This window comes from Ustilaginoidea virens, chromosome 2, assembly GCF_000687475.1.
Source record: "Ustilaginoidea virens chromosome 2, complete sequence".
In the NCBI taxonomy this organism is placed as follows: domain Eukaryota; kingdom Fungi; phylum Ascomycota; class Sordariomycetes; order Hypocreales; family Clavicipitaceae; genus Ustilaginoidea; species Ustilaginoidea virens.
The window spans coordinates 2,226,937-2,253,798 of record NC_057317.1 but is presented as its reverse complement, the minus strand read 5'-3'; the positions used below and the strand labels follow the sequence as shown (position 1 = coordinate 2,253,798).

General features: G+C 54.5%; 7 protein-coding genes across 7 annotated transcripts; 3 read left to right on the top strand and 4 right to left on the bottom strand.

The window, feature by feature from the left end:
• Positions 1–7,228: 7,228 nt before the first annotated feature.
• UV8b_02360 (uncharacterized protein) lies at positions 7,229–9,052 on the top strand (the record flags this gene model as incomplete). Its single annotated transcript, XM_043139858.1, has 4 exons — positions 7,229–7,344; positions 7,409–8,263; positions 8,396–8,690; positions 8,759–9,052. The coding sequence occupies 4 exons, from the start codon at positions 7,229–7,231 to the stop codon at positions 9,050–9,052; spliced, it is 1,560 nt and encodes a 519-aa protein (XP_042995792.1).
• Positions 9,053–11,466: 2,414 nt separating this feature from the next.
• On the top strand, positions 11,467–13,202 carry UV8b_02359 (uncharacterized protein; the record flags this gene model as incomplete). The annotated part of the gene is made up of 2 exons (XM_043139857.1): positions 11,467–11,565; positions 11,736–13,202. 2 exons carry the CDS (start codon positions 11,467–11,469, stop codon positions 13,200–13,202), a joined length of 1,566 nt encoding a protein of 521 aa, XP_042995791.1.
• A 378-nt stretch (positions 13,203–13,580) lies between these two features.
• UV8b_02358 (uncharacterized protein) lies at positions 13,581–16,557 on the bottom strand (the record flags this gene model as incomplete). Its single annotated transcript, XM_043139856.1, has 2 exons — positions 13,581–13,969; positions 14,094–16,557. 2 exons carry the CDS (start codon positions 16,555–16,557, stop codon positions 13,581–13,583), a joined length of 2,853 nt encoding a protein of 950 aa, XP_042995790.1.
• Positions 16,558–18,428: 1,871 nt separating this feature from the next.
• Positions 18,429–18,719, bottom strand: UV8b_02357 (uncharacterized protein; the record flags this gene model as incomplete). The annotated part of the gene is made up of 1 exon (XM_043139855.1): positions 18,429–18,719. One exon carries the CDS (start codon positions 18,717–18,719, stop codon positions 18,429–18,431), a length of 291 nt encoding a protein of 96 aa, XP_042995789.1.
• Positions 18,720–19,234: 515 nt separating this feature from the next.
• Positions 19,235–19,609, top strand: UV8b_02356 (uncharacterized protein; the record flags this gene model as incomplete). Its single annotated transcript, XM_043139854.1, has 1 exon — positions 19,235–19,609. One exon carries the CDS (start codon positions 19,235–19,237, stop codon positions 19,607–19,609), a length of 375 nt encoding a protein of 124 aa, XP_042995788.1.
• A 1,294-nt stretch (positions 19,610–20,903) lies between these two features.
• UV8b_02355 (uncharacterized protein) lies at positions 20,904–22,691 on the bottom strand (the record flags this gene model as incomplete). The annotated part of the gene is made up of 2 exons (XM_043139853.1): positions 20,904–22,206; positions 22,477–22,691. 2 exons carry the CDS (start codon positions 22,689–22,691, stop codon positions 20,904–20,906), a joined length of 1,518 nt encoding a protein of 505 aa, XP_042995787.1.
• A 677-nt stretch (positions 22,692–23,368) lies between these two features.
• UV8b_02354 (uncharacterized protein) lies at positions 23,369–25,509 on the bottom strand (the record flags this gene model as incomplete). The annotated part of the gene is made up of 4 exons (XM_043139852.1): positions 23,369–23,967; positions 24,039–24,352; positions 24,865–25,165; positions 25,431–25,509. The coding sequence occupies 4 exons, from the start codon at positions 25,507–25,509 to the stop codon at positions 23,369–23,371; spliced, it is 1,293 nt and encodes a 430-aa protein (XP_042995786.1).
• Positions 25,510–26,862: the final 1,353 nt, after the last annotated feature.

Below are 26,862 nucleotides of genomic sequence, written 5' to 3'. Positions count from 1 at the left end.
CCCCCCCCGAGGCCGCGCGTCGAAAAAAAAAAAAAATGAAATGAAATGAAGTGAAGTGATAATCCCCCCGGGGGCACAGCTAGCCCCCTGGCTTCCACGCTCTCGGCAAACAGTTTTCGAGCGGTTTCGCCCGCCCTCCTTTGCTCCCTTTTCCCCGACGTGCGCGACCCGGAAACCGAGGCAGGCGTAGGGGACGGAACCCTCGCTCGGACCGTTGCGCCAGCGTTCGGGGCGGTGCAGCAGGATAAAGGGAGGGGAGAGAGAAAGCATCTTTTTTTTTGGGGGGGGGCATCATCCGCATGACGCGTGGGTGTTCCCACGTTAATGCCTGCGGGCAGGCATAGGCGTGATTCCAGACTCAAAAGGGCCAGCTGGATGGAGGCTTGGACTGGACGCTTCGGACTGGACGCCAGGTCTTTGTGCCAAAGAGAGAATAGAAGAGGGGGGGGGCAGATAGAAAAGGGAGAAGGAGACAAAGAGACACGTTGCCATGTTTTGGTTCAAGACACCAGAGGCCATATTGAGCCGAGCGTCGAGCACGGCTAATTACTTTAGATTTCTCTCCCTCGATAGCATATAGCATACAGCATACAGCATACAGTATACAGCATATAGCATACATGTATAGCATATTGGCAGCACTTAGCATACAGTAAATAGTATATGCCCACGCCCAGACCGCGCTTTGTTCTTCCCCGCGCAGGAAAAAATGGACAAGACACGCAGGAAAAAGGCTCAAAAGATTCTCCCTGCAAATTAGCCCCCATCATGCGCATGCCCGTATACGCGTAGGGTCAATCTTTTGCAAACTTTATATATATTAAACGCAGGAAACTGATAAAAAGATAAAAAAAAAAAAAAAATCCCCCCCACACGTGATAAAAGACGAGTAGCCCTCGTCTGCAGCCCACTCTCGAATCATGACAACCCGGACGAGGCTTCGTCAATGCCGTCTGCATCTTGAGCTTGTCGAGGCCAGTATAACGAAATTTGCCCGGACGAAACAAAACAAACGGGAAAAGAGGAGGGCAAATGCTGGCACGCTCTGCTGGTTCCTCTCTGGTGTACGGAGTACAGCCAGGTCAATCCCCTTCTTGGCCTCCCGTTACACAGCAGCCAGGGATTTCGTACGGTATGATGTGTCGGCTTTTGCATCAAGTTGAGGGGCTTGATGTCGTGCCACGGAACCACAAATGCTGGTGACGCAGACAAACTTGGCCAAGTCAAAAACGACAACGTGTAAAGGAAAAATGACACCAACCTCCATTGTGAACAGTTTCGACCATCATCTCTTGGCTCACCGGTCAAGCTCTTGTGCATCTCTCTCTCTCTCTCTCTCTCTCTCTCTCTCTCTCTCTCTCTTCTTTCTCTTTTTTCTTTCCCCTTCTCCATGTGTGTGGCCTTGTGTGGCTTTTTTCTTGAGGAACCGTGACGGCCTGGACAACGGCTGCAGCTTGCTGCGGGCACAATCCCTTCTCTCCGTCATGGCAGCATGTTTCAGTTGGACTATTGTTCCTGGAAACGACACATCGGCGTTTCTTTTTATTTTGGCCCTCTTTGATATGACAAAGTTTGAATGAAAGCGCAAACAATATCCATCATTGACTCGCCAGCAGCAGACGAGCCTTTTCGGCTTCCCCGCATAGAGTTTGGCCTTGTCATCGAACCTCATGATGGCACTGGCGTCAGGACCCGGTTGAGAACTTGACGCTGCTATCCCTGCTTAAACTCTGTAAGCGGCCATAAACGCAGAGCGTCAGCTCTTCATTGCCCTTGTCTACTGCTTCAACAAGGATTCGCAGTGGGGTTCAACTTGTTACACATATGACTCGGATTTTGCCTGATTCATGGCTTCGGAAGAAAGAATCTCGATCCTTCAAGCCTGGGTGAATAAAGTCGTGTCACGGCTTCTTTGGGAAAGCAACGAACCGTTTTCGCATCATCATTGGTCGGGCAGCTCATATTGGTCCAGGAATCAATCCGACGCAGAGTCTGGCCACAAACAGGACGGCTTCCCACTTGCTACAGACCTTTCCGAGTCGCCATTCGTCAGCGTCCCCTCCCTCCACCTGCGATCGACGAGTGTGGTGTACATAGGCTTGGTGTTGAGAGACACCCTGCCGTGTCATGCGCGTTGCCCTCCACGCTTCTCCACCATTGCTATTCGCTCATCAAAGATTGGTGTGGTGTGGTCCCAGCCTCAGATTTAGGGACCTCATCCCTCGGTTCTTTGTCCGATGAGCTAACGGGCTTGTGGAATGCCCCGACACATGAACGTATAGCGCTCGCGATTTCGAAGCCCCGGCCAGCAGAATACCCAGTCCTGTTGGGCTTTTATAGGGCGCTCACCTGCCAACACGAAAAATTTCTCGTCAATTGGCCTCATCCGCTCCGGCGGCATGTATCCCATACATCATCAACAGGTGTTAGGTCCTCCAGGTAGAGGTAGGTAGGTTGCCCCGACTTTCAACAGACGCCACGCGGCATCTCGCAGCAAGATACTCCGTACTTTCTTGGGCCCCTGTCCAAGTAAGTGTACCCGCATCCGCTGCAACTCCGCCCCCCATCACTCATTGGGGTTGAAGAGCGATGGCCAAACATTTGAATGATTGACACTAGACTGGGGTGTGCCTAGCTTCGAAATTCCACCCCGGTCCATGGTGTTTTGTCGACCTTGGCTTCCGTTGTCATGTCTTTAATGGATTGGAACGAAATTTTCGCTGACTGCAAGGAACTTTGTTATAAAGATTGATGGTCATGACAGCACGGAGTCTGGACCGTAGGTCAAGGCAGAATACTCCGTATGCCAGATACATTCCTGCCATTTGCCTCCATAATGAGTGCGCGAATACTCGGCGTAAGTATAGGGCAGGGTGCCAAGTGGATTTTTCGAGAACCTGGTTCGCCAAATGTCTAATGCAAGCCAAGGAGTTAGCCCGTTGGTCCATGACTGTAGCAGGTGAACGAACAAGGAAGGGTCTCCAGAGCCAATGCCTCAACAGTCGAGACGCGTCAAGTCGGCCCCATGATGGCCTGTGTCGAGTATTATTAGTCGGGCACATGCTAGCATTTTGCTACCTGCCTTGCTGGGCGGCGCATATGCGCAGCGCAGTACGTGGATTTGAGACGGCAGGTTAGCACTTGGGTCACCCAAGAGACAAAGAATTGGAACAGAAAGCAAAGGCCCGGGGTTACCGCTATTCTCTTGATCATCTGAAATGCTCACCCACTCCGTTTTCTCTCTTCTTCCTCCTGTACCTACAAAACTCAAATTTCGGGCGCCATTTTCAGGCAGGGTTCCCTTGATGATAGACAGCTTATTGCAGAAATCGATCCGAATTGTGCTGTGCAATCGGTTCGAGAGTAAAGATTATTGAAGAAAAGATGGGTGGGAAGAGGGTTTGAATTAAGGACGGGATAAAGTGAAGTATACTAAAGAAATAAAATGAACGTAAATTTTTAAGTATGGCGAGGAAACGATGTTGGCATGTCCGTAGGCATATCCGATTCGGCTGAAAAGAACTTAACATGATCAGCTGTGGTTCCAGTTGACGTATATGGAGAAGTTATGTAAAATATAATTCCAGACTACTGCCGCATGGTTACAGCCTTCTTCTATTCAGACAAGGTCACATGCTGACGTCGTAGCCATACCGTACCGCAGCTGGACCCTGAACCGATTGCGGTGCACTTACATACCAAGACGGAGTTGGCGATGGATAGAAAGTGGAACCGTCAATGAATCAAGCTCCACGCAAATCCCAGGCGGCCCGTTCCCCTTTGTCAGCCGAGACACAGCCCTGAATTCGTTTCGCAAGGACACTTGTCGTTGAAGGAAGCAGAGTTTGCATCCTACTCTATGGGGAAGCGGGCTCCACAATGGAAGCAAGATCTTTCGTGTATTTGTTGGTCTCTCGATGATGGACCCGAAGAAACTCAACAAGAGAGCGAGCGCAAAGTGAAGAAAGGCTCCTGGAGACTGCACAGTGCTTGGCAAGTGACTAAACATGGTAAGAGGCACGTACCTATGTACCTTGCTGTACCTCCTGGGTGCCTAGGTAGGTAATCGGGTTCGGAACAAGGAACTCGAGACCCAAGAGCCAAGGATGGAGGAATTTCCCAAGTCGTTACTCGAGGAAGGCTGGTTGCTGGCTACCAGGCGGGTACTTTTGGTGGGTGCTTCGATTCCAGATTCTAGCTGCTGATACGTACTGTGCTGGGTTGTTTGGGACGCTCTTTCCCCCGGAACAGAAAAATTAACAGGCTTAACAGAGTGGTGCTTGCTTGATGTTGCCCTTGGACAAAAATTTCTCCGGGTTGCAAGGTCCCCACCCAGTTCACATGATTATATATTCCTGCACGTTTAACCTTGTCATGTTGTTCTTTTTCCTTCGGGAGACGATGGCGAGGAAAGCAAAGTGCAGCCGCTCGTCCGTGCTTGGGTCCAACCAAGGGCGAAAACAGATCTCGGTCTATCCCATCGGAGACCGCTATTGCCCATCCTCTGCCGGTTGTCAAGACAAGGTTCGACTTTTTTTTTTTTTTCCCCTTTTCTTTCTCGACATAACCAAGAATCTGTCCCGAATGCCGGCCCACACTAGCTCGCTTCCACCAGGTACAGAACTACCAGGGTGGCTTGTCGTGGTTCATGGATCGACAATAATGTACCGAAGGCCACCAGGCACAGCCAATCCCAGCTAGTATCGCCTTCCATCAATGGGGCAAAGCATGGAGGTCCCATGTTGCCATGGCTCACGGGCGAGGTATCAACATATATCTTGCCACGATGCCTCAAGCCGCTGTGCTACGTGCATGTACATGGCCAAAGTATCTAATAAGAATGGCGTCAGTAGAGGTCCGCTTCACTGGTTGAACTGGTTGATTGCGAGCAAATCCACTAACTACTCATAGATCTACCAGTCTGCCCGTCGCCCGTACCGTACCCCATATTGCTGCTGGCGACAAGTCATGAAAAAATTCCCCGCGAGTGGGGAGGGGCGGCAGGGGTTGACTGCTGTAGATCGCCATGAGCCAATCGAGTCAAAGCTCCGTTGCTGGTTCTACTTTATTATGTGTCAATAGGAAGGCATTACGCCGTACACTGCTACATATCCAGGGGAGTGGGCCAGAAGGGAACTGGACAAAAATGTCTTGTCAAGAAGTAGAAGAAGAAGAGATAGGCTCGGACCAGTCCCGCGTGCTTGGTTCAACGTGTTCGACTTGTAATGTTTGCATACGACGGATTTCTTGAAGCAGAAACAGCCGCCCAATCCGAGTAGGTACCTGAACACCTGCGTTGACATCTTTCGATAGAAAGTGTTGCACTTACTCTGTTATACCAATTGCAAGCCAGGATATGGAGCGAGACAAAAAGGATCGTTTCCGTTCACGTCTGTTCAAGACTTTTACACGAACCATGGCCACGCTGTGGGCCATTCCAGCGCCACTCCCTCCCCTCCATCGCATCGGTCCTTCGCTCGACGCCGGCTCCAGCCGTGGCCTGCGGACGAATCACAGAAGCTCCATTGAATCAATAAAGGAGGAGACATTTGCTGCCTGTGGAAGGAAAATACGCACACGACCCCTGGTGCGCATCTGAAGATCATCTAAATTAAGATAATTGTCGGGCCACTTTTGCCAGAAGCGTCGCGATAATCAACTTGTAACCTCGAACAAGTCGTCTAGCTTTTATACTTTGCACGCGATGGACCCCGGGAGCTGGCAAAAATTTCCGTGAACGCTCGTTAGCCGATCCGGCAGAACATCTGGTTTGGCGCCCTTTGTCATGAGAGGCTTTGAACGATTCATGCCGATCTGCCAATGCATGACTGGGGGGTGCTGATACAATCCGAGGGTCGTCGAGCCATGTTCTGAACCAAGCGCACGACTTCAGTACCCTATGAAACAAAACGACCGGACCAGGCTAATGCGCAATGCGTTGAATGCCAATGAAAGCTTGCCCCCATCCATCACTTGTTTAATGCAGGTGGCTAAGCTGGCCCATGTAAGTGTTTTCGGCAGCTCACGCCCCCCCCCCCCCCTCCTACCCTTGCAAACACAAGTTTATGGATTCCGTCTTGTTCATCCACATCCTGGCCATAAGTTGTCATGACCCATTCAATGTCTGGACACTGGACGTCCAAAGCAGGCCTTTCATGTTTGACTAGCCTGCTGCCTGCCACTGTGTATCTGGTAGCTTGACTGAGTGATCTTCTTCGTTCCTCCCTCTTTCTTTATTTTAATTTCGTTCTTTTTTTTTCTATTCTTCTCTCTTTCTCTCTCTCTTTTTTTATTTAATTTTTGTTTTTACACTCCCTTGTTGTTTACGGTATTTTCTTTTACAGGCATTGTGGCTTCTTTGTAAATTAACATTGTTCACATGCATCTACCATCTTTTAGACCCTCTTCCTTGTCCTGGCTCATATGTTCATGCATGACATGGTTGGAATCGGAGGCGCACCCTGACGCGCCTGAGGGTCTAGCCTGGCAGAGTTGTGCAGGTTGAGTTGGCTTATTCTTGCTCTTCTTTTGCGGGTATATTTACGGCTCTATCCCCAGTGGTTGCAAAAGAGATTTATCGCATCCATCTTGAAATCCAGTTGTTTCTTTGGGTCTTTTGACTAAGATTCGAGGCATAACTCTTTGGCTGGGTGAATCGTGTTTTCCCGTTCTTCATTTTTAAAGCTGGTTCTGTTTCATTACTTGACTGCAATATTCCTCATCCTGACCGGACTATCTTGGCCCATCCTATGGGGGGTTGCCTATACCAGCGTCACTTTCCGGGACCTTTGGCTGCGCGGAGAACCTGGTTCTATTTGGTTCTTGAAAAGAAAGAGAAGAAGGAAGGGGAATGAGAAAAAAAAAGTATCGCCTGTCCGTTACCGATAATACGCTCGTTTCCCGATTTATGATACATTGATCGGGTGGGCAAGGAAGAGAGGTTGTGCCAATTCGCATTCTGAGTCGTAAATTTTGCGGTGTGCTCCGTTTGCTCTTTCCCACGCAGGCAATGCTCGCTTGAGCTCGCTAGTGTGCGCGAAGTCTGAGAATTGACAGAACAGGGGGGGGTCGGCTTAAGAAGAGTATGTGAGAGAGAGAGTGATAGAGAAAAAGAGGAGACAGCCACTACATCTTCGTTTGCACCGTCTGGAGTCACCGAGGTTTTCTTTTCCTTTGGCTCTAGGTCCATCATTGACTCATTGCAGAAAGAAATAATCATATCTCAACGATGGACAGCTTCCTGCGGAGCCCAACGGCGTTCGTATATAATGTGTTTCATATTATATCGTCATTCGGCTTTTGGTATTCCGCCTCGTTTTGGTCGTGGGTTTTCTGGGTCCTTTGGTATGTCTCTTCCAGTCTGCCCCTTTGAAAGCAGCAAGCACAGGCTGCTCACTTTTCCGGTCAGGATTCACCGTTATCTCCGGCTTCTTGTTCATTGCGTTAGCCATTGGACGTACAAGTCGAAGCCAATCCCTCCAAAACCAAGTTTCACGCACCATGACGTGACCGTTGTCATACCCACGATTCACAACGCTTTTGAAGAGCTTCGACCTTCTCTGCTGAGCATCCTGGCCTGCAAGCCGGCGGAGCTCATCCTGGTTACTACTCATGACAAACACGAGGCTCTGAAACAGTTGGGCGAGTCCCTGGGAGACTTCAAGATTACCGTCCTCTCGACTCCCATCGCAAACAAGAGGATCCAGGTGTGTGAGGCTTTGCCCCAGGTAAAGACGCGCATTACCGTCATGGCGGATGACGACGTGACCTGGCCTTCCACCATGCTTCCTTGGATACTCGCCCCGTTCGAAGACGCCAAGATTGGAGGTGTAGGGACCTGCCAGAGAGTCAAGCGCGAGTGGACCGGCCCCTGGGCAAGTCGGATTTGGAACTGGCTCGGGGCTGCCTACATTGAGCGCCGCAACTTTGAAATCTCGGCCACACACAACATAGATGGTGGTACCTCGTGCATGTCGGGGCGAACCGGGGCATACCGCTCGGAGATTCTTTCTAGCCACGACTTTCTGCACGGGTTCAAGAACGAGAAATGGAGAAACTGGATCCTCAATGCAGACGACGACAACTTTGTGACTCGCTGGCTGGTCAGCCTCGGATGGAAGACATGGATCCAATATGCTTCGGAGTGTGAGCTGGAGACGACTCTCGAAAACGGCTTCAAGTACCTTTATCAATGTTCCCGGTGGGCTCGTAGCAACTGGAGAAGCAACTGCAAGAGCCTTTTCATCGAGAAGCACGTCTGGAAGTAAGTTTTGGAAGAAAACTGGATGCTCCCTCCTTCCGCCACCCCGCGCAACCGCAGCGCCCCCAAATCTCCATGGCGAATCTGGTTGCAGAGCAGGAAGCTAACCAGGCCGCTCTTGCCCTGAATTTCTAGACAGCAGTGGTGGTGCACGTATGCTCTCCACATTGCCACTTTTACCTCGCTGGCGTTTCTGGTGGACCCGCTCCTCCTTGCCTCCTGTTGGTGGGCCACGGCTGGGTGGGAAATGAAAAGCCGACGATACGCCTTTTGGGCCCAATTCATCTTCATGTTCGCCTTGACCAAGGTTGTCAAGCTTGTGGGTCTCTTCCGCAGAAACCCAGGAGACATGATATTCTTGCCCGTCTCCATAGTATTTGGTTACTTCCATGGACTCATCAAACTCTACGCCTTGTTTACTCTTAACATGGTATGTTGCAAAACGTTGCAGCCTGTCATCCGTACTGTGCTGTACTGTACTGACACGTTTATTCCAAGACTTCTTGGGGCAGCCGAGCCGATGGTGACAAGAATGATGAGCAAAGATTGGCACCTGTGCCGCAACCATCTTCTGTATTGAAAGTTCCTCCCGGAGGCAAATCTCTCGTTCAGTTCAACGTCCGTCAGCAGGCAAGACAGACGTCTCTTGAAAGTAGAGATGGCGATTTGCGGGAGAAGCGCGACTACGTCGCGTGCGACTCGAGCACTTCATATGTGCCAATTCGAGTCCCAAAGGAACCCCTTTCGCGTGCCCAGGACGCTGGGAGCGTACGCAGTTCCCATTTGTACTGACTGATATCAGCAGTGACGAGATGAAAAGAGGCCATCCAGTCTAGCCTCTCCAATTTGTACTGCATGGAACCATGTACTTTTGTTCTCCTGCTTTTCCCGCTATTTTCATGTGTTTCTCATCAATGTGCACATGGTTGGAAAAAAAAAAAAAAACCCAATGAAAAAGGCAGAGGTGAGACAGAACTCGGCCGCACAACAACCTAATCGGCGTTTTTCAGTGTGTTTACTTTTTCTTTCTTTTCCTTTCCCTCGTTCCTCGGGGAAGGGGGGTAATCTCTGAACTCGAGCAACGTCTACGAGCCATTTTCCAAGATGAACAATTCAGTGGTTTTCTCGGCTTATAGGACCGATATAGAATTGTCGTTGAGACGCCTCTTGTCCGTCACGTTGGCTTGCGGCAGATTGAGCTTTGGCAGGGTGTCACTGCTTGGCAGCCGTAATAGGTGGCTGCAGGTGCACTCTTGGTTGTTGACATGTCAGAAGGAAAACGCATGATACCAGACCCTTCTCTTTGCATGGAAAAAAATTGGGGTGATTCGGGAGGGCGTTGATTTGATACTCACCAGCGGAAACGGGTTTCTTTTACATTTGACCATGAAATAGGGCAATTTGTCAAGCTTGGTGCAAGGGAAGGCAGTCTGTTTGTTGCCCCAGGGTCGCTCCCCACCACTTCTCCTTCGTCTGTGTTTTTTTTTTTTTTTTTTTTTTTTTTCCTCTTCGTTTTTAATCAAGGTGGGAATTTGAGCACGATCCGTGGGCATGGCATTGATTTGCTGATATTTGCTGGTGAAATTTTCGACTGCCACGCAAGGGGGCAGCGATTCAGACCAGGTAGCCAAGTCAAATCAAGACTTGTAATACAGCCAAAATGACAAAACTTGGCTGACTGACTTGTCCATGCTTAAAGCTTGAGACGGATTTCATTTAATGGACGGACGTAGCAATCTCGAGGTTGACACGAGGGTTCGACAGGACGCATGAGCAGCTCAAAGGCCAGCAGCTCCGACGGGGGTGGTGACTCTGCAACGTCTCGTCACATCTCTCCCTTGCAGAACCAGGACCAACAAGGGAGGCGCCTGCAGTTCATGAGAGAAAGCCATGAATCCCTCGATCCCTTTCCCTTCGGCCTTGTCCAACGCTTCGCTCTGTGGTACCAGCCACCTACCTAGGCACCCAAAGGCGGGCAGGGCAGGGCAGAGCTAATGCACGCACACAAGTCGAACAACAAGCCCGCGACGCCACCTCGAGCCTGCAGATGCAAGCGATGCGTGTTTGAGTGCGTTGCCTGAAGAAATGAAAAAAAAAACCTGCTTTTGGACGCGGGCAGCCGATGATGAAAGGGTATCGGACGCGCCACCGCGACGGAAGGACCCTTTGACAGCCCGGGCAGGGCTGGGCATTCGCTCGGCGCAAAGGACAGAGGAGAAGAAGGAAGGGCAAGTTGACGGCTATAGGCAGGGATCCAATCAGGTTGTTTCGGGCCGGTGGATGCCGCGAGGGTTTTTCTGCTGCGCAGACGTCGGGGTTCAGTCCGCGCAGGTTTCGTCCGCCTTGGTCGGGCCAGCCGGCGTCAAGGGAAAAACAAGCGTGCGGCGTTGGAGTATTTGCTGTTCGACACAAACCCGCCGGCAAGGCGTCGGGCGTCGGGCGTGAAAATGCCAAGGCGAGCAGCTCGGCCATCAAGGCGGATTCTCGACGGATCAAGGATCCCTAGCTCGCATGCCATGCCATCCAACAAGCGAGGACGAATGAAGCGGCTCGGAGACCCCCAAAGTCGAATGGTCGAGCCCCACCTGTTGCTGTCAAAGGGTCTTTCTTGTTGGTTGAGTTGCAGATTGCAGATTGCTGAAGCCTGCAGGAGGGCCGGCGCAAGGTGCGGTGGCGCGAGGACAAGGGCCATGAAAAGAAGAATTTCCCCATCGAGATTGATGGTTCGCGCTTTGCAAATGGGCTGGGGGGAGGAAGGCGGGGGTCAGCTTTCCCTCTGCCTCCTGCCAGAGATGCGTCAGGCGCCCCGATTCCCCGGTCTTGTGGGAAGACCTGGCAGGACTTACAGACGCGACGCAGACAGCTGGCCATCAACGCCACGGCAAGCCGTCTGTCTGGTTGGGCTTCTCGGCGTCGCCAGCGCCACTGGCTGCTCCCGAGGCCCCAGGCCGCCACAGCCCACCATCACGACCCCACGCCCCCATGCCCCACGCCCCCATGCCCCACGCCCCCCCCCCCCACCTCTACGAAGCTCATTCGCCCCCCCCCTCCCACAGCACGGAAGCTGGCACCAGGTGGGGCCCACCGTCCACCGCCCACCGACATGGCCAACCTCCACGTGTTTGCTGCTGGCCGTCGACAGACATCGTCCCGTTCGCCGCAGACAACATCCCCCCGGGCCATGCGTTGACGCTCCAACGCCCACAATGTCCGACCCGAGCTACAAACAACAAAAGGAGGACTTTGTGTCCAACCTGTCCGGCGGCCCCGTCGCCGAGATTGCCGCCGTCACGGCCGTTGCTCCTGTATGATTTGCATATCCCCGGCCGACCACGAGTATCAGTTGGCGAGGCAAGAAAAGAAGAAAGAAGAAAATAAACACCAGAAAAAAAAATAGAAAAGAAGAAAGAAGAAGAGGGTGATGATGATCAAGACCTGTGCCCGCTGACGCCGTCCCACCCCCGTTTCTGCCTAGGTCGCCATCCTGCTCTGGTCCGCGCTCCAAGCCCGCCACTCCTTCTTCCAGCCGCCCTCGCTGCTGGGCCACGCCGTCGATTTCCTCCTCCACGTGGGCGCCTTCCTGCTCGCCACGACGCTGTACGCCGGCACCCCGACGCTGCTGCTGCTGTTCCTGCTCGCGCCCGTCGCGTCCGTGTACATGATGCCCCCCGCGGCGGCGGGTCGGCGGCGGCGGAAGACGGCGCTACCGCCGCCCCCGGCTGCCGGTGCTGGTGCTGGTGCCGCCGACGGCGCAGGCAGGTCGTCGTCGTCGTCGTCGTCGTCGTCGTCGTCGCGGCCCGGCGCCGCCGACGCCGCGGCGCTGCTGCCCGTCAAGCCCTTCCTCACCTCGTACCGCGGCGCCATGATGGTCATGACCTGCGCGAGCATCCTCGCCGTCGACTTCCGCCTCTTCCCGCGGCGCTTCGCCAAGGTCGAGACCTGGGGCACCTCCCTGATGGACATGGGCGTCGGGTCCTTCGTCTTCGCCGCCGGCGTGGTGGCCGCGCGCCCCGTCCTCCGCGAGCGCGCGTCCGGCCGCCCCGTGCCGCTGGCCCGCCGGCTCCGGCGCTCGGCCCGCCACTCCGCCCCCCTCCTGCTGCTCGGCCTCGTCCGCCTGCTCAGCGTCAAGGGCCTCGACTACGCCGAGCACGTCACCGAGTACGGCGTCCACTGGAACTTCTTCTTCACCCTCGGCCTCCTGCCGCCCTTTGTCGCCGCCTCGCAGTCCGTCGTCCTGCGCTGCGTGCCCTCCTGCGCCGCGCTCGCCCTCCTCGTCGCCGGCGTCTACCAGGTCCTCCTTGAGAGCACCAGCCTCAAGGCCTACGTGCTCACCGCCCCGCGCCGGGGCCTCGTCTCCATGAACCGCGAGGGCATCTTCAGCTTCTTCGGCTACCTGGCCATCTTCCTCGCCGGCCAGGATCTCGGCATGCTCGTCATGCCGCGCGCCATCAACCCGCGCACCGGCAACGTCTCGCCCCGCGCCCAGCGCGCCACCCTCCTCATGACCGTTGCCGTCTGGGCCGCCATCTGGTCGGCGCTGTACTGCCTCTGCACCTCGTACTCGCTCGGCCTGGCCCTCGACGTGTCCCGCCGCCTGGCCAACCTGCCCTACGTCCTGTGGGTGGCCGCCTTCAACACCGTCCAGATCCTTGCGTGCTGCGCCATCGACACCGTCTTCTTCCCTGCCACGTACGCCGCCCTCGATGCAAAGGCCGAAAGGGAGGCCAACGACGCGGCCACCAGCAGGATACTGAGGGCGTACAACCGCAACGGCCTGGCCGTCTTCCTCGTCGCCAACCTCCTGACCGGCCTGGTCAACATGACGGTCAAGACGTTGCATGCCACGCCGATCCAGTCCATGGCTATCCTGTTGGGGTACATGGGTGCTGTGACTGGGTTTGCTGTGCTGCTGGATGAGTTGAACATTTCTATTAAATTGTAAACATCCGAGGCTTACCCTGGGAGCATGACCTGATATCTTGTTCCTTTGAGACAAAAGAAATGGAAAAGAGGATAAAGATTAGAAGTATCAAGGATGAAAGAATGGAAGAATCTGCGGTGCATGCTATACATGGCCCCGCCGCTTGCAATCTATCCCTTGTGTCGTGCGAAATCGCCCAGAGACCAAGGGTTTGGCCATGCATCCGCCGCCGATCCCCTTGGCAGAACCAAACCTATCTAGTACATGAGACAAACATATGAGGCAAATACATGAGACAAGTACATGAGGCAATACAGGGACGATACATGGACAATACATGGACAACAAATAAACAATACATGGATTTCGTCCTGGAGCAGACCCCGTATTAAATGCCTTCTACTCCTTGCCATCGAGTTCACGCTCCCGTTCTCTAAACGATCGTGGGTGGTGGTGGTGGTGATGGTGGTGGTGCCGGTAATGGTCGGAATCCGCATTGTATCTAACATCGTAATCATCACCCCCGTCGAAACCATCATCTCCCCTATGCAGTCTCCGTCTATCGTCGTCACGGGCATGGTCGCGATGGTGATCCCGATCACGATGACGCTCACGGTCCTTGTCTCCCCCCTCTCCATCCACCTCGTCACTATCGCGACGTCGACGGCGGTGGTGGCGCCGCTCGCCGTTCTCAACCTCATCGTCATCGTCGTCCACCGGTCGCTCACGCTCCCTGTCACGCTCGTCATCTCTTTCCTTGTTTCCGTCGTTTTTACGGCGGCGACGTTCTGCATTTTTCGCCAATGTTAGTTCCATCTTCACTCAAGTAGGCATAAAAAAAAAAAAAAAAAAAAAAAAAAAGAGCCAAAGGAAAGAGGAGGACGAGCACGAGCACGGAGTTTGTGTCCTCACCTCGCAAAACTTGCGTCGCTGCAGCGTATGCTTGAATTTCCTCCTTGCTCAACACTCGTAGCACAATGACAAAGTCCTCGCGCACTTCGAACCTCTCCTTGCCGACTGTCAACGCCTCTGGGTTTACAATCTTTCGATTAATCTTGGTCCAACGCGCGCCAGGGGGCACTTCCTTGAGCTTCTTATCCTCCTTGTGCGGGGCCACGCCCTCTCGAACTGGATTCTCATCTTCTGGAAAGCTGGCTTTAGGTTGTTTCAGGATACCCTTGAGAGGTTTGCCATCGGCCTTGTCCCTGGGGGGCGAAATTACAAGCTCACGACCACGACTGTCGTCAAGGATTTCTTCCCGGGAGGAATTCCGTGTGGAGCCATTCGCGGCTGGTGCCTTGCCAGGAGTAGGAGAAGGAGATGGCGATCGAGCTCGAGGTTGCTTGTCCGGCTCCCTCTCTCGCCGCTTCTCCGTAGCATCCATAGAGGCTAGTTGTTCTTTAAGCTGCTTCAAGTCGGAGGCATCGTTCGGATTGAATGCATTCGAGGCTCGGTTTCGCCGAGAAGACCCCCGCGTGTCGTCAGGATCCGACGCAGGCAGTCTTGCAGACTCACCATTCGTTCGAAAATCTGATGCGGGCCTAACTCGATCCGATTCGGTCAAAGCTATGCCTGGCTCATTAACGGGCTCTCTCTCGCGAACATAATCCCGCTCACGAGCAGGTCCCTTGTCTCTGGCACTGTCTTTTTCTTTTACAATTTCCCTTTCTCGGAGAGGCTCCCGCAGTGGCTCTCTGTCTCTGCCATCACCATTTCGGAAGACATCCCGAGCCGCTGTCATGTCGCTGTCGCGGAGGGGCAACGGTTCTCGATCCCTGATGGGCTCCCTATCCCGCACCGCTTCTCGTTTCCTTTCAAGCGGCCGATCGGGATACTGTCCGCGCAACTCCTCCTTGCGTGCTTCGCGCGCGCTCTCACGCTCTTCGGGCGGGCTGGGACGTCTCCTTGGATCGGGGGATTCCGGATCCTGCTTGTCTTGCTTGGACGTTGGAGCGAGGCCCACAGCACTGACGAGGGCACCAAGACTGCTAGCAAGCGACCCGGAAATTCGAGAACGATCTCGGCGGCTCTCAGGCTCACCATTCACAGCAGCTTGACGACTTCGACGATTGCCATCCCTTTCCTTGTCTGATCCGATGGGTAGCAGTTCGTCATCAAATCTTCTGCGTTTTTCGTCCCCGTTTGAATCGTGTCGTCGATCTCTAGTCTCAACCGGTCCCGCAAGCGAGTCCGTGCGAATGCCGAATCCCCGGGAAGTGACACCGTCATCGTAGTAACGAGAAGCGGCATCAGGCCGGCGGTCGTAGTCCTTGTCCATGTCCCGATCACGCATGGCACGCTCATCCTCCCGGCTTCGATAGTACTCGTCGTAATGCAAGGACCGGAGTCCGCCCTCTTGATGTAGGGAGAGTGGTCTTGCTCGCCTGGGCGCCAAGCTCCCTGGTACCTCGATCTGGGTTGCCGGGCCCGCTGAGGTGGGAGAAGGAGGGACAGGCGCCGTGGGAGGCACATCCCGGGAATCGTAGCCTCGATGGAGCTTGTCGAAGCCGCGAGTTGACGGCGGAGGCCCCCCTCTGCCTTCTGCTTGTCTGACGCGGTTAAGGTCGTGGCTCATGTTTACGTTGAAGTTTCTTCGATCAGCATCGTAGTTCACATTGGGACGGTAGTAGCCCGCATCGATGCTGTCGCGCCGTCTTGGTGAGCGGCCGGACCTTGATTTTGACTGATCCAGGTCATACTTGACAAGCTCGCCAGCATTGGTATATTGGTAGCCGTCGTCTCCATAATCAATGGCTGCCATGCTATGTCTTGGGTCGCTTGGGTATACAACCGAGGGCCGAGAGCTTCGATAAGCCTCGAGATCACGGGAGCTCAAGTGGCCATCGGAACGATCCCGGTATCGGCCACGATCCTCACTAGCGGCTGGTGCGTGATGATGATATGGCCGAGCCACGCTGCGTGAGCGGACAGATGAAGCAGGCTGTGCGTAGACCTGACCATCGGAGGCGCGATAGTCATCTTGGACAGGGCTGACGGAGCGGGCATTGGGAGAACGAGACGAGGACGAAGCATGGGGTCGATCAAGCTGCGTTGTGGTGATGATGACGGGGGGTCTCGAAAGAGAGTCCAAAGTTGAGCGGCGAGGTCTGCTCCCATCGCGGGTTTTGGACTTTGCTCTTGAGCCGTGGGTCACGGTATAGGTCCTCGTTGTGGTGGGAACTCCAGCCGCATTTGTCGAGATGGAATAGCCCCGAGGAGTGATGTAGTGTCTGTGGCTTGCAGACGGCGCGAGATGCATGTCACCAGCGTACGTGGAGCCGTAGCCAACGCCGGTGGGAACAGAGGATCTGGCTGGGTTGAAGGCGGGGGGGCGACTCGAAGCCATGGGAACGTGCGTCTGGTGTCGTTCGGACATGATGATGTTTCCGAGCCCCAGCCGCGCGACAGGCTGGAACTTGTTGAAGGGTCAGTCGGTCGAGACGTGTGTGTGACGGCGGGGAGCTCGCTCAAAATGGCGGGCGGAAGAGTTGCTCGGGAGCCCGAGTTGCCGACCAAAAGGGGGGTGTACAATGTCGTCAGGCCCAGAAAGACGGTAGAAATGCAATGAGGGGTTGTCAGAGCGTTCCCTCGTGATATATCAGTCGTATCTCGGCCAACCGCCGCCGCCGCCGCCCTTGGGAGTAATGTGACGGATGACGAATCAACAAACGGAAAGGAAAAAGAACCAGCGCTCAAGGGGTATTCAGCTGCACGATTGGAGCAGGCGGCAAGAGCTGTCGGCTGTCTCGATTAGTCAAGGATTCAAGGCAGGGCCGTGAGTTTTGGCGACGAGCAAGCCTGCTAGGTAACTGCTGGTCAGAGGAATGTTGGCGGAACTAACATGTGGGGGTTGTGTTTATGTGTATCGCGGACCTGCTTTGGTGGCTCGCCGGCGGGAATATGTGCAAGTAGCAGTAATAGCAGTGTAGTAGTAGTAGTAGTAGTAGTAGTAGTAGTAAAAGTAGTAGATGAAGCTTGGCAGTTATGCCTGGTAGTTATGCCTGGTAGATGAATGAGAAAGTCAACAAGGTTATGACGTTTGAGACGGAGCTGGAGAGATTTTGTAGACAAGGTATGCAAAGCGCGCAAGGGGGGTTTCTTCTTATCCTTCATTCTCTCCGGGGTCCCAAGCCTTATTAAGGTCATATGGATGGGTCAGGTCCAGAACGACACGATTGCCTAGGAACCATTCCTGCTTACGACTGACAGAGAAGAGCCGTTGGGAATGACGATTTCTCGCCCAGGGTCACAGAACTCGCAGCTGAAGACCCCCCCTCCCTCCGCCGCCGCCCCAAACCCCCACCAACCCCCTGCCCTGGCTGCCCCGTTCCCAGATGGAAGTGGCGTCGAGGTTGCGGCCGCGGGCGGAGCAGTTTGCTGCCAAGGAAGCAACCAGTTTGACCTGGGATGAACATGTGTACGGAGTATGCAGCCCAGCGACGTCACTCGGACCAGAGACCAGACCCATGGATCGCCGCGCAAAGGGCTGGACCTTTGCGCCGGATCACTCGCGTATAGCCTTTGCAATGGAGGCGGCGGGCGGACCGCTTCGGATTCGAGCCCCTCAGCGCTCCCTGCTCCCTCCCTGCCCCCTGCTCCCTGCTCCCTGCTTCTTTGCTCTCTGCTCACCCTCGGATGGCGCGCTGGAATGTTTTGCGGCTGCCGCTGAGTCGCTAACAGGCGTTTCGTGACGCCTAGGCTTCTGGCATCGAGACCCGCCAACAACCAACGTAAAGTATCGCCCACCTCCACCTGCCCAGTCGTGAGGCGATTGCCTTTCGGTCAGCCGGGAGGGACACCTTCACCTTTGCAGGTGCGGCGATACGGGCGAGGCACCGAGGCATACCACTGGGCTGCGAGCCAGGCAACCATTTCGAAGATCAGGGCCCCAGCGGGATTGGGGAAACATGGAGTTGGGTTTCGGCATTTGCACTCGAGGACTTGTCCGTGGGCAGGTACCGACATTACGGCCCATCGTAGTGCATCAATGTCACGTCTGGTGTCAACTGGCCCGGTCCATCATCCGCGGACTTCTTCAATGGGCGCGTCTCCACCCGCACCCTCCCTAGCTTTTTTTTGTTAGCTTTTTGCCAGCTTCTGCACCCTTGGTGCATTGCCTTGTGGCCCAGAGGGAGGTTGCCAGAGGGAGAGGCTGGTGGGTGGTGCACAGGCGCGCACTCGTGGCTGTCATTGGGCCCCCATGGCCCCCTCTCGCTTCTCCAGCGCTGCACCGTCTCTCAGACGTCGTTACTCAGGCTGACGAACGAACCGTCGCGGCGTGACGTTGTTGCCACTCGAAACGGCACCGAGACGGCGAGGGCTGGTGGACCAAAGTGATGCAAGTTGCTCAAGAGAGGTCCCGTTAGGCCGATGTCGCCACTTGGGTCTTGGTCCCAGTCCCTTTGGGTATGCAAGAACTATGCAAAGACCTTGCGAGGGTTTGCCTGCCGGGATGCCAATCAGGCCTCGCGGGTCTCTGTCGTGTCTGGCTGTCTTGTTCTTCTCTTTGCCGGCAAAAGTCGCCATTCCTGCAGACATGGTGTAGCTGCCCGTACGGAATGAGCTTGCTGGTTACCGTCGAAGCGAGCCATCTCGGCGGGGCCACCATCGGAGCGAGGTCCAAGACAGATTTTCGAGGTAAAACTTTCCAAGCTACTCCGTACATACCAGCTCTTGTCTCGGATGACCCCGTTTGACTCGTGTCGATGCAGGGCTCCGCGTCTGGACGCCTGCGGGCCTCTTTTCAGGGCTTGCCCAGGACCCCTCACAAAGACGTACGTACCTGCAAATGCACCTAATGCATTGATTGATTGACTGCTCCCCGGGTCCGTACCGCCCGAAACACTTGACTCAAAGTGCTGTCAAGAGCCCAAGAGTCAAAACCTCAACAAGAGGCATGTCGGTGATGTCTCGTTGGACGAGGCGCAAGACCAGGTTCAGAGGGCAGCTCAATTCACACGAGGCAACCGCAACCCCCTGTTCCTTCCGGAAGGAAGGGGAAGTCGCCCTGGGAGGAATCCGTCAATGCTTTGGAAGTTGGGCCTAAGGCAAGCATGGGGGGGGCATCGGACCAATGGACTTCCCTGTACGGAGTAGACAGAGTCTTGATCAACTTTGATGTTCGTCAATCCCAGGCTGGAAATGGTGCCGCCGACTCAGAGCACGCCCTCCTCGACAGCAGCAACCCAAAACCCGACCAGGACCAGGCTCTCATATTTTGCGCCAGAGCTTATTCAAACAGGAAAAAGAGACGAGGCACTCGATCAAAGCACCGCGCGAGTCACCTCCCCGGTCTTGGCGTGCGTCCGTCCCGGTCTTGGAGCCACATGTTTGGAAATTGGCCTCCCAACTCTGTTTCTGCTCCCCCGCACCCAGCGACGGACGCCTCCGAAGGAAACCTGAGATCCGTCGCTCCGGTTGGGTCCTAATGAGCCCAATCAATCAATCCCCTCCCTTCAGCCGGTTAGACACCACGTCGTGGCTATACCGGTTGCAGTAGCATGATGATTGGCTGCTGGGGCCCCAAGGTATCGAGACGGGTTTTGCTTGCGGCCAGAGTATTCCCAACCTCCGGTTTCACAGTAGATTGATGAGGCAATCCCCAGGCAATCCCGCGTTGATGGTCAAGCACAGCACCATCGATTTCCCTTCTTGACAGGTAAGGTAAGCCAGGAGCAGACAGACCAAAGTCGCAAGGGTTGGCGCCTTCTACGACGTTTCACCAGATAGCCTACCCAACCCGAAAACGGAAAGCCTGCATTCTCGATGCGCCCAATCAGCCAAAATGCCACAAGGTTATTAAATGCGAAGTCGGTAAAATCGTAAGCTAGACGCCATCCCCAAATGAGCGTATAGAGTTCAACGGGGAGGCTGGATTCTCCAAAGTCTCTGCGAAAAGAGGTACACACAGGTAACTCTTCCGATTGGCACCATGTTGATACATACCTAGGTAGTTATTCCGTTGGGGAATCAAATCCCGGGCCACGTTGATCCCCCCGTAAGCCGCAGGTTGGGCAGCCATGGAAACCAACATGTAGGGAATGATCGATTGGACGACTGGGAGCCCGTACCTGCATGGTGCCCACTCCTAGCTGGCAAGCTGCACGGCATTTAGACGGCTTTTGTTCACCGGTTTCTCCTTCTGAACATCTGAGCTGGGCAAAAACTCTGAGCGATCGGAGCGTCCAGCTGCCATGTTGAGGGAAATGAAACCTCGACTTGACGTGCTACTCGTCGGGGATGTAATGGTGTGACTTGCTGTGAGGGCTGTCAGCAAGGCATTGGGTATGAAAGCGCATGTGAATTTACGCGGCATCGTGAAGGCGTATGGGCAGAGTTTACACAGAGACAGGCCGGATGAAAAAAGCTCAGGCATCAGGTACAGGGCCGAGGAAGGGAATTTTTTCTCAGGCGACGTTGCAAAACATGTACAGACGGTCAACTATTCGAAACGCGATGGCAGACGGCCATCATGTCCCTACGAAGTGTTTGTTGCCCTGGCGTCTCTGTAGGTGATTTGCTTCACAAAAATAAAGAAAGAAGAGAGAAAGAGAAAAAGAAAGAAGAAAGAAAGAGAGGGAAAATATAATAAACAGGAAAATGGCCGGATAAGCTATCCAGAACAAGCAATCTTATGTCTCACTGCTTATATCTCATTCCCCATCGCCATCGTGTACAAAAAGCTTGAACGTTTCCGCTAGACAGACATCCCTGGACTCCTTATCACGCCAAGGAACCCATTGGATCCCACAACGGCAAAACCACTGGCTGCTGCCCCCCAACATCCCTCACCTCCTTGCTCAGAAACCTGACATCCACAACGGCCTGGTAGACAAATTCGTCCATCCACTCGTCCGTCATGACGAACCATCCCTTGTCGCCGCTGTCAGGCCCCCAGCTATTCTGCACCCTCCACCGAACCGGCCCACCAGTCTTGTCGTCCAGGTGCACAGCCGTAAGCACCATGGCATGCGTCATGAGGGACTCGCCCGCCCGCAGCCTCTCCTCCTTGGTCATTGCGCGCAAGCCGGCGCCGAGGCCCACCTCGTAGTCGAAAATGCCGAGGTCCATGACCCCCGAGGCGCGGTCGCTGAACTTGCCGACGTCGCAGCCAAAGAAGACGGGGAGACCGGCCTTGATCATCTTGACGCAGGCCGACTTGAGCGTCTCCATGTCGACGTTGATGTAGGTGACGTTTCGGCCGCCGACGACGTTGCCCAGCCGGTCAACGGTCAGCAGAGACAGGTAATCGTTGCGCGGGTCGTTGACCAGCGAGACCATGCCCGAGATGGTGGACGAGCTGGCTTGGAACGAGGATGACGCGATGTGGCTGGCAAAGTGCTTGGGTGTGACGGTCAGCTGGTGGGCTTTGCCGTCCTTGTCCACGTACTGCCATGTGAATGCCTTGGTCGGGTTCGGGGGCGGCCCCAAGAGCAGGGTTATGATGTGCTGGACGTCCTTCATCATGGTGGTCTTGACGGCGACGACGACACCGGGGGCTGGCGGCACGGGCGCGAGCAGCAACTTGCGGAGCTTCAGGGCGAACTCTCGCAGTTTTGTCTTCAGGATGGCGTTGAGCACCGAGGAGTTCATGGCGTTCCAGCTGTCTGGGTAGAGCGCCTGCGGGACAAGGCCGTACTTTTCCACGAGGTTATACACCATGTCCCACTGACCGCCGTCGGAGACGAGATCCCCCAACAGCCGTTGAACCAGGCGATCTTCTAGGTCCTTGCCGGCAGTGCCGATGATCTGCTCCAGGAACCAGTTGGATTTCTCAAGCTTGTCATAGTAGTACAAGTATGCTTGGGAAAGCTCAAACGCCTCCAGGTTGTACTTTTTCATAAGCGCCAGGCGGAACACGTTGGTGGAGGCAAATAACCAGCATCGACCACTTGATCGCTGGTTCGTGATTGGGGCGCCCTCGGAAGGAATCTTGGTGTTGAAGACGTGCTGGTTGGTAATCTTGGACGCCTGTGAGGTCAAGACAGCACGAGGATCGGCCGAGCTCAATGCTGACAGCGCAAGTCTATGTATGGTTTCGCGCGAAAATAAACGCGCGCAAGTCAGCGCCGGAACTCATGCCAAGCAAGCTAGTAGCTTTTATCTTCTCTCGTCATAGGCCAATACAAGTTGGCTTGGAAACAGGCCGCTTGGCAGCAACTTCTGACAACGCTGTCGGTGGTAAAGCTGTCGAACAGAGCAGACAGCAAAGGTGTCTGGTCCAAAGGCACAACCAAGCCCGCCAGGCCCAAGCATCTGCCACAGAACATGCGGCCTCATTTGCCAGCACACGTACCTATTCCGGGGGTCCTGCAGAAACTGGCTCGGGATCAGAGCCACGGCTTCCAGAGGCAGGGCGTGCGGTTCACGAGCCTCGAGAGAATAAGCAGCGCTCTTTTCGTCATAGGCACACGATTGCACGCCATCCTCCGCCTTTTTCTTGTGCAGACAAACAGAAGCGTCCTTTTCTTGCGGCCGGGATGAGGGAGACTTGGACAGTTGACTGCCCATTTTGGTGACGAGTACCGTGTCTGGTTGCAGCCACACAATTCCAGGTGTTGCGGACGTGTCTGGAAACTCTGCTCGTTGTTGTTGTTGTTGTTGTTGTTGTTGTTGTTGCTGTTGTGTTTGTGGTTGTGACGGAACGGTTTCAGCTTCAAGACTCGGGAGGTGGGAAGGGAAACAGCTTCTTATTACCTATACAATGCCCTTCCCGACCCCTCAAGTTGGGGGACCACACCACAATACGAAAAAGCATTGATGTTCGATATCAACCAAGCCTTCACCGCAACCCCGCGCTGCTAGTTCACAGTGCAACAACCCTGATGGTTACATCCACTAGCATCCCACCCGAGAAACTATTTGCATAAAACACATCACGCCAACGGACTAGTTCGGATACAACTCGACTCTTCATTGGTCCGTCCATACGACAGGAACAGTCTCCTATCTACATACGCAAAAAGTCTCCATTTCTTATCAAACAAATTGTCCATCCAAAAAAAAAAAAAATCTTTTTCAAATATCACACTATGCAGCAGATTTCTACACTCCAATGTCAACTTTTTCCCGTTCGCGCAGACAATTTGCCAATCTGTTGATACAGGCGCTCGTCACCGTAGCCACTCTATCCGTGTCCGCAAAGGGGGTGATGGATTCATCTTCACATTGACACTGGACAAGCCTGTTTACAGACGAGAGCCGTGAATGACCTTCATGTCGACGGCGAGCTCACGGCCATTGTCGCTGAGGACGAGAGCGCGGACACTGCCACGTCCAGACTCGAAGGCATTGGACAGTCGAGCCCAAAGGTTTGATTGGTCAATAACGGGCAGGCTTTGCTTCACATCGCCAGTCTCGGTCATGGCCACGATACTGCCACCCTGCATGTCCAGGACGCGGTACTGCTTGAAGACAGGGCCAAGCATGGTCTGGACGACAACACTGGGGGCAGGGTTGGAGACAAAGGAAGACTCCTCGTGCAGCTGCTTGGTGAACAGGTCCACACCGAGATAACGATACTGGCCAGTGGCAGCAGAGGTCGAGATGCGAATGACCTGGCAAGGTCGGCCCTGCAGCATCAAGAAGTCGCCGTGACGAATGTGGTGGCACGGAATGGTGACAGTATTGGGGACGTATGAGCCGCCGCCGCCGCCGTGGCGAGGGCGGGTCTCGGTGATGCGGATATCCTCCTTGATGTCCACGTCGACCTGGTCATGGTGGTGGTGAGGGTGCACAACCTTGTCGGCAAGCTTGTGGATGCCCTGGCGGATAGAGTGGTAGTGACCTGCTTGCCCGAAGGAGTAACCGTCAGAATTCAATCGCCTCTCTCTGGCGTAGCGACAAGTCGACACTCACCGTCTTCGTCGTAGTAACCCATGTTGGACTTTTGTTCGGCGGGGGTGAAGCGAGAAGGTTCGACGGTTTGTTCGCTAAACTTGACCTCTTCCTTGAAAGTAGACTGGAGATTGGGTCGGCCCTGAACTGTGTATTGGCTGGCACGGAAGTCCTCGGTCTGGTACTGAGGACGGGCAGGGGTGTCTACAGTGGTGTGATAGGCAGGGCGATACCGTTCACGGTATTCACGCTCAGCAATATCAACGGGGGAGGTGTAGGGTCGGACGTGAGTGTCAACCTCAACACGTGTTTCGGTATACTCGGAGGGGGCTGGTCTGTGGAAAGGTAAGAGAGAGAAGGTTAGTCGAGAAGGCTTCGTTCGAGCTTGTTGTTTTTTCGTGGTTTGTGTCAACAAAGCCAGGTTGGAATAATGGCTGGGAATAGCCGAGAAGCCCCTGCCCCTGAGCTAGGGGGTATACAGTAGGGCCAGGAGGGTGTATGTCGAGTCTGGTTATCCCTGGTCTGGGCCTATGGTGGCCAGTGCATGGGCAATGAGCAGACACCGTCTCTGATTGGGGCTGCTCTGTCACACCGCACTGTCCTGCCCGTCTTTTGCGGGCTAGAATTGTGGGAAAAGACGGCCAAGACGCACGGGCAGCTCCTTTGGGGACTTGGAACAAGCGGGTGTGTGTCTTGTGTGCTGGATTGAACAGTCTGGCGAGGTGGGACAGGGAAGAAGAGGAGAGGGAGGGATAGAGAGAGAAAAGAGACACAGGAAGTAAGGAGTATTTTGCAAGCAGCCTTGGACAAGGGAAATTTGTACAAAGGGACAAGAAAAAAAACGTACCGAAAGTCTTCTTTGACAAACTGCTCCTGCTGGAATCCGGGACGGCGATGACGCTCTTCAGTGATACGGACCTCTTCTTGGCTGTAGCTGTGCTCTCCACGCGGGGGGAGATGGACGTGGGCAGAGTTTGAAGAGTATTGATCTTGCCGTCCGGCTGGCTCCTGGTTGCTGGAGAGCTTGATATCAACCTCTTCGTGGGTTTGAGATTGAGTGGTTTGCGATTCGCTCTCCCGGTAGGTCGAGGGAAAGATGCTGAAGGGGACGGGAACGCGGGCCTCAAAGTCCAGATTGGCGACTTTTGCTGACGCGAGAGAATCTTCTCATACAACCTTCCGTAGCGAGAAGCACGAAAGGAAGGACAAGAAGGAATCTCTGGCTTCTGTTCCTTGGGAAGCAAAAGTCGAAGAGGGAGAGAGATGGAGAAAAAGAGGAAAGAAGGAAAAGGATTCGAAGCGCCTTCCGATCTTCTTCTTCTTCTACTGCTTTGGTAAGGGGGAGGGATTTTCTTGGTGTCTGATGTGGTTGGAGATAATTGGAGGAGGAGAAATTGGGCAGGAGGTGCGTACCAGACGCGCAATGGCTTTTGAGGACGAAGGCCGGACTGGATACTGGATGCAGCGAGTACTCCGTACGGGGTGCTGTCATGCAGACCTTGGTTGCTGGGCAGGGTGAATCTATCGAAGCCCGTGTTTGTCGGTGTTTGTCGTGTTTACTCGAGCCAGGGTTTTGTTTACTGTGGTCTGGAAGCAGCATAGCCTCCTGCAGCCAGAGCTCCACTGCCAGACAGCCCAGCCTCCCAGCTCGTGCCTCCCTCCACGCTCCATCTTGGACCCAACCGTGGGTTCATCTTGCGCCAGTAAATACTCCGTATATGATGAGGGTACGGAGTACACGTCCAGTCACCGTCATGCTCAGTGTGTCGCCGCCGTGTTTCTCGACGCCTCCTTTGCCAAAGGAATGCGGGAGGCGGGAGGCGGGAGGCGGGAGGCGGGAGGCGGGATGGAGAGGGGGCTCGCGTCCAGCCGCCAGGTGCAGCCGCCAGGTGCAGGTGCCGGTGTCCACTGCCCAGTGCCAAGTACGAGTAAGATCATGTCTGGTGGAAGCCAATCAATTGATGTCAACTGTTGCTCCGCTCTCCGCACCAACGGTACGTACCGAGCACGTTACCGCGGGCTCCTTGGGCCCAGCGATGCCACCAGCACCGTGTCTCAGACAACCCTTGCATAAAGGTAAAGGTGAGAAATGAACGGTGAAGAATGATAACCAAATAAAATACCATTAATATAGAAATGAAAATGAAATGAAAAGGCGGCGGCGGCTCACTCCCAGTTGGAAAGATACCAATTTAGACTGACGGTTGACCCATTCCAGCCCGACAGCGGAGCGATCGTCTTGGACACTTGGATGCATAATGGCACGGAACCTCGTGGCTGTAGCCAATCAAGGGGCCTTTTAATTCAGCGACGCACTGAGTTGAATTAAGGGATGTCTGGTACTATGTACCTACCTTAGGTACCTGTGGGTGCAGTCGATGTTCGTTCAATCTTTGCTTCAATTTGTTCCTTTTTACGGAGTACCTCGGGCTGCTTCAGGGACACCCTGGGTTCCTTCAATTCAACCAGACCGTGTGAAACTTGGGCGCTTTGGCCCGCAAGAGCCAACCGCCCCCCCCCAGCAGGGTGGCTCCAGATGATTAGCTGCCTTCAATGTTAGGTACCCGGTAGCGGGTCGGCTTTATGTGCCCAATCGTGTTGCAACCCACTTGGGCTGCTCCTGGCCCCAATATCATGCGCTGCATCACCCAACGTCGAGATTTTGTTCTGGTACGCCCCGAGAACCATACGTACCTAGGTACATAGGTACCAACCTCCAAAAGCAAAGTAGAAGCTTTCGCCCAAGCATTCATGTCGTAGAAAGCCTGCCGAGTACGGAGTACTCCGTACATACCATCGGCTCGTCGGCTTAAGCCTGCAATCAATATCGTCCGCGCTCGTGGTG